The sequence below is a fragment of the Myotis yumanensis genome, unplaced genomic scaffold, assembly GCF_028538775.1.
Source record: "Myotis yumanensis isolate MYYU_CA2020_CCGP unplaced genomic scaffold, mMyoYum1.0.hap1 SCAF_1, whole genome shotgun sequence".
Lineage (NCBI taxonomy): Eukaryota > Metazoa > Chordata > Mammalia > Chiroptera > Vespertilionidae > Myotis > Myotis yumanensis.
In genome coordinates this window covers 59,161,087-59,174,232 of record NW_027223752.1, presented here as the reverse complement: position 1 = coordinate 59,174,232, position 13,146 = coordinate 59,161,087, and the positions used below count along the sequence as shown (strand labels likewise).

General features: G+C 41.7%; 1 protein-coding gene across 3 annotated transcripts in view; it reads right to left on the bottom strand.

Annotated features, from left to right (window-relative positions):
• The window catches only part of RFX7 (regulatory factor X7), a 123,828-nt gene that overhangs the window by 54,811 nt on the left and 55,871 nt on the right, over positions 1 to 13,146 (bottom strand). For 2 of the 3 annotated variants that reach the window (XM_070422137.1, XM_070422147.1), the window contains exon 3: positions 9,282 to 9,315. The exons of the other annotated variant lie outside the window; for it this stretch is intronic. In XM_070422137.1, the coding sequence (XP_070278238.1) occupies positions 9,282 to 9,315 (34 nt within the window). The remainder of the gene's footprint in view (positions 1 to 9,281; positions 9,316 to 13,146) is intronic. 3 annotated transcript variants of the gene reach the window in all.

The following is a 13,146-nucleotide window of genomic DNA, read 5'->3' as shown; positions in this document are numbered from 1 at the left end:
AATCAGGATTTTAAAAAGATTCCCAGGTGATTCTAATGTGCAGCCAAGGTTGAGAACCACTGCTCTAGAGGATGTGACAAGTTACATTCTTTCTGTCAAACTGTGAATTCCAAAAAATAAATCCCAATATGTTAGCAAATGTATGGTTTCTACAAGGCCTAAACTGAAGGTGGCAACACTTTTTAATATTTTAAACTGCAATATGTTTAATAGTTGATTCATTCGTTTATACTCATTCATACACTTAACAAATATTTATTGATCATCCTCATGTGCCTCTGGCATAATCCAATAAATAGGTTCCTACACATAAGAAGCCAAGAACAAATAAAAACGAAATTATAATTATCATAGAAGTGACTACATAACACAAAAGAAAGGTAAGCACAGGATATTATGGGACAGAAGATGTATCAAATTCAGACCTGAGAAATCACAGAGTTTTCCAGAGAGGATGATATCTAAGATGAATCTTTTTTCCCCCCCCCAATCCTCACCCAAAGATATTTTTCCATTGATTTTTAACCCTTTGAGTGCCAACCAACATCCTATGAACTATGCTAAAATTGCCAAGGCATTTTTGCTGATTTTACAGCAGTTTAGGAAAAAAATTATGAATCGCAAGTAAATGAAGTTACATATTCAAAAACTTAAGGAAACCTTTACTGCACTTGTTTTCACCTTTGACATATATTGTTTGCTGATTGTATTATAAAATACTAGTAGAAAAAAATTTGAACAAAACATATAACGTTAAAATAGAGGGACACCCTTCTCCAATATCTTCCACAAAATCGTCATCTTCACAGCAAGAATTGACATATTTAGCAATATCATCATCACTAATAAAAGCAGACTTAGAACTGCATGCCATTTCGAAGCTTTAGGGCTACAAAATCTGAGTAAACTTCATAAAATCGTAGTACCTGTAAAAAATTAGACAGATAAATGCTAGTGGTCTATTTTAGAACTACAAACATTCGGCATCATAAGTAATCTGCACTTAGGTACCATCTGTCAATAAAGAGTGAACTACTAGCATCTAATAGTGACACTGCAGGAGGAGCGCAATAGCGCTCCCGGCACTTTTGGCGAAAGACAGGAGGAGTGCGATCCGTTCCCCTGCACTCTAGGGGTTAAGAGAGAGTGGAAGAGAGAGGGAGAAACACAGAGAAACACATCACATCAATCGGTTGCCTCTTGCACACCCCTAACCAGGGCCTGGGCCGGGAGGAGCCCGGAACCTAGGTACATGTCCTTGACCAGGAAATTGAATCTGGAACCCTTTGGTCTGCAGGCCAAAGCTCTATCTACTGAGCCAAACCGGTTAGGGCTAAGATGAATCTTAAAATATTAAAATATAACTAGGTATAGCCAAAAAAAAAGGAGTGGGGGTAGGCGAGTCTAGACCACTAGACCAGAGTTTTCAACTTCACCACCACTGAGAATTTTGGGTTAAGTCTGTTATGGGGTGATGTCCTGTGTTTTATAGGATGTTTAAACAGCACCCTTATCTTCTACCCACTTGACGCTAATAGTGAAAACCAAAAATGTCTCTAGATAGTGACAAATGTCCCCTGAGAGGCAAAACTGCCTCCAGTTGAGAACCACTGTTCTAGATCAGCACTATCCAAAATGGTCGCCACAACCCACATGTGGGTATTTAACTTCAAATGAATTAAAATTAAATAAAAGTTCAGTTCCTCATGCTAGCCACATTTAAAGAGCTCAATTGCTACATCTGATTAGTGGCTACAATATTGAATAATGCACATAGAGAACATTTCTACTACCACAGAATGTTCTAATTGACAATTTTGTTCTAGACTAAGCGTATACAGTCTCTTCTCTAACTCTACAACGGTTCTCTATAACAGCTTGCTGATAGCCCACGGAGGGAGTGGAGAAAGATGATGTTATACAAGTAAGGCCTCAGGATGAAGGGTCTTCAGTGCCTTAAGACAGAACAATGGGGAGCCAGTAAAAGGTCTTAAGCAAGGGTATAAGATAAACAGATTCACATTTTATACAAATAACTGTGATTTTACTGTGAAGAATGAAGTGAAAGTGGAGAAACTAGAAGCAGAAAAACAGCTGTAGTAATAATTCCAACAAGTGCGGTGAGCTGAATTAGTGCAGTGGCAGTAGGGATGGACAGAGATGGAGCAATTAAGGAGGCAGAATTGATAGGACTTGGTGAATGACTAAATGTGAGGTAGGCTGAGGAAGAGGATGAAGTGAAAAACAAGCACTAGGTTTTTAGGTTAGATGAGTGAGTACCATAATATAGTATGGTAAAGAATAAGGGCTCTCCCAAGAAGTTCACATCCTAATCCTCTAATCCCCAGAAGCTGTGAATCTGTTATTTTACATGACAAAGAGACTTTGTAGATGTAAATTAAGGACCTTGAGATGGAAGATTATCCTGAATTATCCAGTAGCCCACCATAATCATCAGTGTCCTGATAAGAGGGAGGTTGAGGGGAGATTTCAGAGTGATGCAATGTAGACTCCAGAAGCCAACTGCTGGCTTTGAAGCTGCAGCTACTAAAAGCTACAAAAGGCAAGGAAACAGATTTTCTCCTGGAGCCTACAAAAAGAACATAGCCCTGCTGATACCTTCATTTTATCCTAGTGAGACCTGTGTCAGACTGCTGACCTACAGAACTAAAAGATAATAAATTTGAATTGTTTTAAGCCATTAAGTTTATGGTGTTTTGATATAGCAGCAATAGGAAACTAACAAAGATAGGTTCAGAATTTGGAGTATGATACAATGAGACCGGCTTTTAAAAAGTTGAGTTTCAAGTACTTATGAGGCATCCTGGTAAAATTAGTCAAATAACAAATAGATGGATAGTCCTGGCCAGCATGGATCAGTTGGGTGAAGTGTCATCTTGTACACCAAAAGGTCATGGGGTTTGATTCCCAGACAGGGCACATACCCACATTCAATCCTGTCAGGGTATGTGTAGGAGGCAACTGATCCATGTTTTTCTTTCTTTCTTTCCCTCCCTCCCCTCCCCTTTCCTCCCTCTCTCTTTCTCTTTCTCTAAAATCAATTTTTAAAAATAGATGGATATGGATATATGGGTCTAGAGCTTAAGTTGGGGATGTATAATTAGGAATCATCAGTATATTGAGATTAACTGAAACCATCAAAGTAGGTAAGATCACCAAGGGTAAATATAGAATGCAGAGAACCTAAATAGAGGAGCGGGGGCCTTAAAGGAAAAGTGGAAATGAACAGCCTAAGATGTAATCGGAAAACCAGGACAATGTGGCAGCTAAGGAATTAAAACAATTAGAATGTATTTGAACCAGGGGGGTAAGGGGATGATCATGAGAGCTAACTGAAAGATGATTGTCAGTTAGGGACGGAGGTCATCTATTACGTTTAGCAATAAGAGGCTATGGTATCTTTGATAAACACAGTTTCAAAGGGGTAGTTATTAGAAGACTTGTTACTGGTGTTGAAGACTGAATGGAAAGTGAAGCATGAATCTGAATTTAATCAACATTTTTAACTAACTTTGACTTTCTTTTTCAAAAGAAAGAAACAATTCAGGGTGCTAGCTAGAAGGGCTGCAGGAAATGTTTTTATTATAGATGGGGAAAATATTAAACATTTAACTATTAAGAAGAAAAGGCAAGTAGAAAATGAGAGAATAAAAAAAAACAAGAGAAAGAAAATAAATGAAGTGCATTCTTGAAGAGACAAAATCTAGCGCCTAGACAGAAAGAGATTAACTGTAAGACAGGCAGAAAAACATTTCTTCTGTTGGGAAAAAAGGGAAGGAAGACAACAGGTAAAGAAATAAGCAACTATCGAATTGGGAATAAGAAACAGTGTTGATTTTGTGGAATACCTACTTTTCTCAGAGAAGTGGAAGGTAAGATTATCTGCTGACAATGGAAGAAGAGGTGGATTTAGAAGCTGTAAAGAAGTTTGAAATAGTTTTAGTGGAAAATACTTTTTGTAAATAAAGGGAAATTAAAGACCTTTTGCACAGCAAGAAAATCAACATCAAAATTATATACATATATCAACCATACAGGTAATCACAGCACAAAGCTTGTCAGACTAAATAAGAAAGACACAATTATATGATGTAACAACAGAACACTTTAATTGTAAAGACCCAGATTGTTTAAAAGTAAAAGGATGGTAAAAGATATACCATGCAAATAAGCACTGCACAGAATATTACCAGAGATAAAAATGAAAATACCATAATAAAATAATCAAATAATAAATCAAACATAACAAACCTTAATAATTATGCTTCTAATAACAGCTTCAATACCTGAAGCAAAACCTAACAGGATCAGAGAGAAAAAAGAATTCACAATAACAAATGAGAGATTTTAGCATCCCTCTCAGTAATAGAAATAACAAGAACAAAGAAAATCAGGATAAATACCGTCTTTAAAAACAATAACTGGACCTAACTGATATGTAAAGAACATTTCATTCAAAAACAGTAAAATGCACATTCTTTTCATGTAGGTATGAAATAAACACTAAGATATACCATAAACAAGTTTCAATAGATACACATTTAGAAATTGACCAACATACATCTAAGTATTCTATGGGTACAAGAATAAATCAAAATGGAAAATAGCAAACAAATTTAATTAAATAATGAAAGCACAACATAAAATGTATGGGAAGAAGCTAAACCAGTGCTCAGAGCATTAAATTTATAGCTTTAAATGCTTTAATAGAAAAGAAAAAAGTTAGAAGTTTTCTTATTAGAAAACTTGGGAGTTAAAATAGGAGTAAGTAGAAGAAAAGAAACAATACATACTAGGAAAGAAACAAAATGGAAAACTGACAAAAACAAGAGAGAAAAATCAGTGAAGCCAAAACTTGATTTATAAGGGAAGATCAATAAAATTATTAAACCTAGAGCTAAACTGATCAAGCAAAAAAAAAAAAAAAACGGAAATACAAATGGCCATTATCAGGAATAAGAGATAACTGGTACAGATCCTACAGCTAGTAAAGGGCAATAAGGTAATATTATCAATGTTACACCACCAAATTTAATAATACTGCAAAAATCAACAAATTCCTTGAAAGACACAAATATCAAAACTGCATTAAAAATAGAAGAGTTAATAGCCTTATAAATTCTTTCTCACAGGTGGTTTCACTAGTGAAATCTATCAGTTAAAGAAGAAATATAATTAATTTTAAATAATTCCTTCAGAAAATAGAAAATCACTTCCAAATTCATTACATAACTCCAGCATAACCCAGATATCCAAAAACAGAAAAAGACATTATAAGAAAACAGCAAATCAAAAGCCCTAATTAACACAGACGAGTCTTTAAAAAAAAGCAAATCCAATGTAGCAATATATAAATGTATAATGCAACGTATGTTTATCACAGGAATGTAAGGATGGTTTACTTTTAAAAAATCAGTGTAGTTTACCACATTAATAACATATAAGAGTAGTACCATGTGATTATTTTGATAAGTGCAGAAAAATAATTTGATAAAATCAACAAGTATTTATGATAAACTTCCCTCAGCAAAAAAGGAATAGAGGGAAACATGCGCAACTTGAAAAGAGCATCCACGAAAAAGATGATGCTAATGTCATACTGTAAGGTGAATGAAAGAATGGTTTCCCCCTAAGATTAACAACAGGGAAGGAAATCCACTCTCACCATTTCTATTCAACATTGTCCTGGAGGTCCTAGCAGTACAACAAGGTGAGAAAAATAAAAAGACATTTAGGTTGGAATGATTTTCATGTGCAATATGATTAAGTAGGTAGAAAATTCAAAGGACTTTCCATATAAGCTACTAGATCTAATATGTGAACTTAATAACTTTACAGACTACTAGGTCAATGTAAATATTAGCAATAAAACACTGGATAACAAAACATTTTTAAGTGCCATTCCTGACAGCATCCAACATCTTGAAATACTTATTTTAAGCAAAATAATTTAAGTAAAATATATACAAAACCTATATACAGAAAATTACGAGTCACTGCTGAAATTATAGAAGAACCAACTAATACAACATTCATGGATTAGAAGACTTGTCATTAAAATGTCAACAGTCCCTGAATTTACCTATAAATTCACTCTGATCTCAATCAATATCCCAGTCACCACCTTCAAAAGTCTTAATAGCACTCTTGAATATATTTTGACAGACTGAATTTCTTTTCTTTTTTTTATCCTCATTGGAGGATATGCTTTTATTGACTTTAGAGAGACAGAAAGGGGAAGGGGGAGGGAGAGAGAAACACTGATGTGATACAGAAACATTGATTGGTTGCCTTCCATATGCACCCTGACCAGGAACAGAACCTGCAACTTAGGTATGTGCCCTGACGGAAAATCGAACCACAACCTTTTGGTGCACAGGTCAACACTCCAACCAACTAAGCAGCCCGGCCAGGGTCAGACTTGCTGAGGTCCAATCCCAGCGGGTCCAGGGGTCCCCAAAGGTGTGGACAGAGTCGGAGAAGAATAAAGGACACGGAGGCTGCATTCAGTTGATCAGCATAGCGAGGTTCTCCCTCCAGGATCTCCAGCGAAGTTCTGGTTAGGAACTCCAACCAAGTTCTGGTCAGGATCTCCAACCAAGTTCTGGTGCCATGTTCTCTCGCTAGGTTCTCCAGCCAGGTTCTCCAGGTTCTCCAGCCAGGTTCAGTCACCAGGTTCTTTAGCCAGGTTCTATCCAGGTTCTTTTGCCATGTTTTGTCTAGGTTCTCCAGTGAAGTTCTGTAGCCAGGTTCTGTCCAGGATCTTTTGCCATGTTCTCTGGCTAGGTTCTGGTTAGGATCTGGTTAGGATCTGATGAGGATCTGATGAGGATCTGATGTTTATTGTCTTGTTACATCCGTATTTATACCAGCCGATTTTAATCCTGTCAATTTCTATTACAAAGGTTAGGGAGTTTCTCATCTCCATTCCCGGGAGTAAAGATTATGTAGCTTAACTACCCGCCTGGCACTTAATTAAGGGGTTGTATCCCCTCCCTAACCTCAGGGAAAAATCCCCACCTGAGGAAACAACCTTTCTCAGAGAGGTGACCTTGGTTAAAACACATGGCACTAAGGAGAGCAAACATATTAAGAACAATATGCCATATACGCCAGGTCCCTTGAAACATATGCTGTGCAGATGTTTCTTCCCTGCAGTGACTGTGTCAAGCAGCAAGGATGGACTGGCTCCCGGCACAGACTGAATTTCTTGAGAGCAAGGGAGTATCTTATTTTGTATCACTTATATCTAGCATCAGCCAAGAGGTGGTATTCAACAATAATTTTTAAAGTAAATGCAAAAGCACCAGTTTCATCATTTGTAAAAGGGAGGTAACAAGATTACCTACTTCAAAGGGTTATCGTGAGGCAAAAATAAATAAATAAATAAATAAATAAATATAAAAACGAGTAAGTGAAAGGGGAAAACATGCCCATAAAGTTCACTTTCTCAACTATTACGCTAAAAAGCACAGAGGTGATCAAGCTACATCTTTCCCTCTGAACTTACTAATCATTCACCTACCTAGAACCTAACCTTATATAATAAAAGGCTAATATGAAAATAGACTGAATGGCAGAATGACCGGTTGCTGTGATGTGCACTGACCACCAGGGGGCAGACGCTCAACACAGGAGCTGCCCCCGGTGGTCAGTGCACTTCCATGGGAGGAGCGTCATTCAGCCAGAAGCCGGGCTCACAGCTGGCAAGCGCAGCGGCAGTGGCGGGAGTCTCTACCGCCTCCGTGGCAATGCTAAGGATGTCTGACTACTGGCTTAGGCCCGCTCCCCTCGGGATGACTAAGCCATCATTCAGACATCCCCTGAAGGCTCCAGAACTGCGAGAGGGCACAGGCCAGGCTGAAGGACCTCCCTCCCCCGAGTGCATGTATTTTGTGTACCAGGCCTCTAGTAACCTAATCTATATATATATAAAGAGCCAGGGGCCGTCACATCCGAACGGACAACCAAACAGGCCACGTAGGCGACCAGGCCGGCAGGGGGGGCCATGAGGGGCAACCAAGCCGGCGGGGGGAGGGAGGGGCAGTTAGGGGTGAACAGGCCAGCGGGGGGGGGGGGGGGGGGTGGGGGGGGTGGGAGGCAGTGAGGAGCGATTAAGCCAGCAGTGTGGGGGCAGTTGGGGGCGACCAGGCTGGCAGGGGGCACAGTAAGGGGCGACCATGCTGGCGGGGGGAGGGGGGCAGTTAGGGACAACCAGGTCGGGGGGGGGGGGCAGTTGGGGTGACCAGGTTGGTGGGGAGGTCAGTTGGGGGCAACCAGGCCGACGGGGGGGGGCAGTTATGGGTGATCAGGCAGGCAGGTGAGCAGTTAGGAGCTGTTGGTCCTGGATTGTGAGAGGGATGTCCAACTGCCAGTTTAGGCCCGATACTTGGGATCAGGCCTAAACTGTGAGGATCGGGCCTAAACCAGCAGTCGGACATCCCCCAAGGGGTCCTGGATTGGAGAGGGTGCAGGTTGGGCTGAGGAGACCCCCCCCCCCCATGCACGATTTCGTGCACCGGGCCTCTAGTAATATCATAAAATATCAAGTACAAAAAACTAACCCATGAAGCATTTTATTTTATTTAATCCTCACCTGAGGATATGTTTTACTGATTTTGAGAGAGAGAGAAACATCGTCGATGTAAGAGAGGAACATCTATAAGTTGTCTATCAGATGTGCCCCGACTAAAGATCAAATCTGCAACTTAGGTATGTGCCCTGACCAGGAATCGAACCCACCACCTTTTGGTGTGTGGGATAATGCTCCAACCAACCAAGCCACTAGCCAGGGTCCCATGAAACATTTTTAAAAAGCTTTCATTTAAACAAATTGTTAGAGCTCTGTAACTACAACCTAAATTTAAACTATTATTGTGGGATTAATTCCCAAAATCTAGCAACCGAAATATGACAAAATATGCTATCACAACAAAACTAACCTATCAAACATGTTAAATCTTATCTTTAAACAAATTCTTTAGAATTATTAGAACAGAAAAATAAACATCCACTTTATTAAATGTTTACATGATCTTTAGTATGTTTCAAAAGTATACAATTACCTCAGATTGTGATTTAATTATTGATGAAATATAGGGAAGTAGATAGCTTATAGACACATAGGCTGTAATTAAAATGTCAAGCTGTATTCACTAAAATTGGGTTAGATTTAAAATAAATATTGACTCAGGAACAATATATTTTAAATTAAAAGCCTTATTACAAAATAGAATCTCAAGATTAGTTATTTTACTTACCAAAATGCAGTCCACTTTAGATTGTACAGTTTTGCTGAAAGAAAAAGAAAGTTAGATTAATAAGAATGATATGGTAGTCTTCCCTACTATGAAAAAAAAAAATAAGTAAAAACTCCTTATTAAGATCAGGCATTACATACTAAAACTGCATTTTTCACACACCACACATCTATTTATGATTCACTATACTATAGTGAATCCCAAAACATGATCAGAATGTTTTCTGAATTCACTGCTACAGACAACCTGTTGTTATTACACAATATCACTTTAACAGATGCTCTGAATAAATAAGTTTTCAATGATATATAAAAGTGCAAATGTATTATACTTAGATATAGGACACAGTTTACACTGAATTATAATTTTTACTGTATGTCTGCTATTCTGGACAATGGAAACTATGGGGAAAAAACAACACTAAATGGAAATTCTAGAAAATAAAAGTATATCTGAAATGAATAAAATACATTGAGTTATCTTAACAGAAAATCAGATAAAGCAGAAAAAAGGTCACTAAACGGAAAAAAAAATCAAAACATCTTACTGAATCTAAGGAAGAGAAAGATTTCAAAATAATAAACAGACCTTCAGAGATTCGTAGTACATCAAGTGATACATACTTATGTACAACTGGAGAGGAGAGATCATGAGACTGAAAAATATCTGATAAATAACCAAAATTTCCTCAAATTTCATGAAACATGCAAACTTAGATATCCAAAAAGCTCAGCAAACTCCAAGAAGGATCATTAAAAAGAAAATCACACAAAGTTGCATCACGGTTAAAGGAATGAAAACACAAATCTTAAGGCAGCCAGGCTAAAGTGACATTATATGCAGTGAAAAGGTGATATGAATGACAGCTAACTTCTATTTACTCAACTGATTTGCAAAAGAGGTACCAAAGCAGTTCAAGGCATAAAGGAAAATCTTTTCAACAACGGCTGATGGGATATCTGGATATATCTATAAACAGATGAATATACCTCATTCTATAGAAAATTCTTAGTTGGATCATAAAATTAACCACAAGAGCTTAAACTATGAAGTAATTAGAGAATATTATGACCTGAGACTATACAAAAGTGTCTTAGGGTACAGAAGCAATAGCATTTAAAAAAAAATAAATTAGCCATCATCAAAATGAAAATCAACTTCTATTCATCAAGACATCATTAGAAAATAAATCACTAACCAAAAGAAAATATTTGCAAAACATCTATATATCTACACTAATAAAAGAGAAACATGGTAATTAGCGTACGACCGCTACCCTTCCCATTGGCTAATCAGCATATCCTTATGCAAATTAACTGTCAGCCAATATGGCGGCCGGCTGCCATGCACTGAAGCGAACAGGGAGGCTTGCTTGCTCCAGTGACGGCGAACTCCAACGTTCCCCGCCTCACTTGCCGGCCTCTCAGCTGCAACTCTAAGCAACTATGTACTATGTTGCAAATAAGAAGCTAAACAAAACCCCAGAAACCGGCTTTCAGTCAGCCAGGCTTCAGCCAGCCGGACCACAACATTGTATCGATGTTTTCACCAGCGAGGCCTCAGAGCTAAAGCTGGCCCAGAATAAAAAAAAAAGAAAAAGAAAAAAAGGAGCGGTTGGGAGCTTCAGTCACCCGCTTCCAGAAAACAGCCCTCAGCCCCTCACCCAGACTGGCCAGGCACCCCAGTGGGAACCCCCACCCTGATCCAGGACACCCTTCAGGGCAAACCAGCCAGCCCCTACCCATGCACCAGGCCTCTATCCTATATAGTAAAAGGATAATATGCCTCCCGGCACCGGGATCAGCGGAGCAGCGAGGCTCCCGGCACCGGGATCAGCGTGACGGGGCAGCATTCAAACCCCCTGATCAGCCCTGCTCTGTGCCTGATAGGGGGAAGCTCCCCAATCCCCTGATCGCCCTGCGGCTCTGTGTTTGACAGGGTGCGGCGCACCAACCCTCTGATCGGCCCTGCTCTGTGTGTGACAGGGTAGAGCCATAACCTCTCCATCGGTCCTGCCCTGAGTGTGACAGTGGCGGTGCCCCAACCCCCTGATCGGCCCTGCTCTGTGGGTGATAGAGGGTGGCGCCCCAACCCCCCTCCACGGCCCTTGCTCTCTCTGTGACAGGGTAGAGCCATAACCCCCCCATTGGCCCTGCCCTGAGTGTGACAGGGTGCAGTGCCCCAACCCCCTGATCCGCCCTGCTCTGTGTGTGACAGGGGGCGGTGCCCCAGCTCCCCTATCGGCCCTACTCTGTGAGTGACAGGGGGGAGCTCCTCAACCCCCTGATCGGCCCTGCTCTGTGTGTGACAGGGGGGAGCTCCCCAACCCCCTGATCGACCCTGCTCTGTGTGTGACAGGGTACGGAGCCCCAACCCCCCTGATGGGCCCTGCTCTGTGAGTGACAGGGGGCAGCGCCCCAACCCCCTGATCAGCCCTGCTCTGTGAGTGACAGGGGGCAGCGCCCCAACCCCCCGATTGGCCCTGCTCTGTGCGTGACAGGGGGGAGCTCCTCAACCCCCTGATCGGCCCTGCTCTGTGTGTGACAGGGGGCGGTGCCCCAACCCCCCAATCGGCCCTACCCTGTGCGTGACTGGGGGTGGCATTGCAACCTCCCGATCCGCCCTGCTCTGTGCATGACAGGGGGCAGCGCCCCAACTCCCCAATTGGCCCTGCTCTGAGCCCGACCAGGGGTTGCACCTACGGATTGGGCCTGCCCTCTGCCACCTGGGAGCAGGCCTAAGCCAGCAGGTCGTTATCTTCCGAGGAGTCCCAGACTGCGAGAGGGCACAGGCCAGGCTGGGGTCCCCCCTCCCCCCTCCCAGTGCACAAATTTTTGTGCACCGGGCCTCTAGTATATATATAAAAGCCCAGGCAACCGTTATAGACTGTTATGACTGAACTACTGGAACGACGGGTTGACCAGTCGCTATGACGCGCACTGACCACCAGGGGGCAGACACTCAATGCAGGAGCTGCCCTCTGGTGGTCAGTGTGCTCCCACAGCCAACCTCCCGTGGCTGGTCAACCTCTGCGGCCTCTCCCCCTGGCCATCCGGCCTGATCGCCTCATTAGAACCTCCTGCGGCCCCTCCCCCCTGGCCAGCCAACCTCCCGTGGACCCTACCCCCCACCGATTGGCCCAGATGGGGGCTGGGCAAGAAGCCCTGGTCACCTGCCAGGCCGAGGGACCCCACCCGTGCACGAGTTTGTGCACCGGGCCACTAGTATATCTGATAAAAGACTTATACCCAGAATATTAAATGAATTCCTACAACTGTGGATCCTAAGAAGATAGCCTACCAATAAGGATGCCTGGTGGTTAACTGGGCTCAAATTTAAAAGCAGAGTCTAGTAGCCTTTCCTAAACAGAGGCTTCTCATACAAACCACACTTCAGGGAGAGGCATGCACTAAGCTGCCAGCCTTCCACACTTTCTTCCTGCCATCTGAGCCAGCCCTTATAAAGGAGTTCTGGGAATAGTATTTCAACCAACAGTACTGAGGTTTTCTCTGGCCAATCAGAGCTGCATAGCTATATTACCCATCAACATTTTCACCAACCAATCAGTGAGGCTACATTCTGACCAATAAGGACAGTGCTTTTTGGACCAATCAAACTGCAAGGATTTGGAGTCCTCTTTGCATGAGATGGACCAATCAGGGATCAAGGATGGGGACCTCTGTCCATGTAAGTCAGCTCCCCTCTGGCACAGAGAGCACTTTCCCTTTCCACTGAAGACTGCAGTTCCCCAGCTGGAGCTGAATGAAACACAGAAGTTGAAACTCCAAAGATGTCTCAAGAGACCAGAGTGGAGAACAGCAGGCAGAGCAGAGCACAGCTGTCAAGCCAGAGAGGGGCCTGGCCC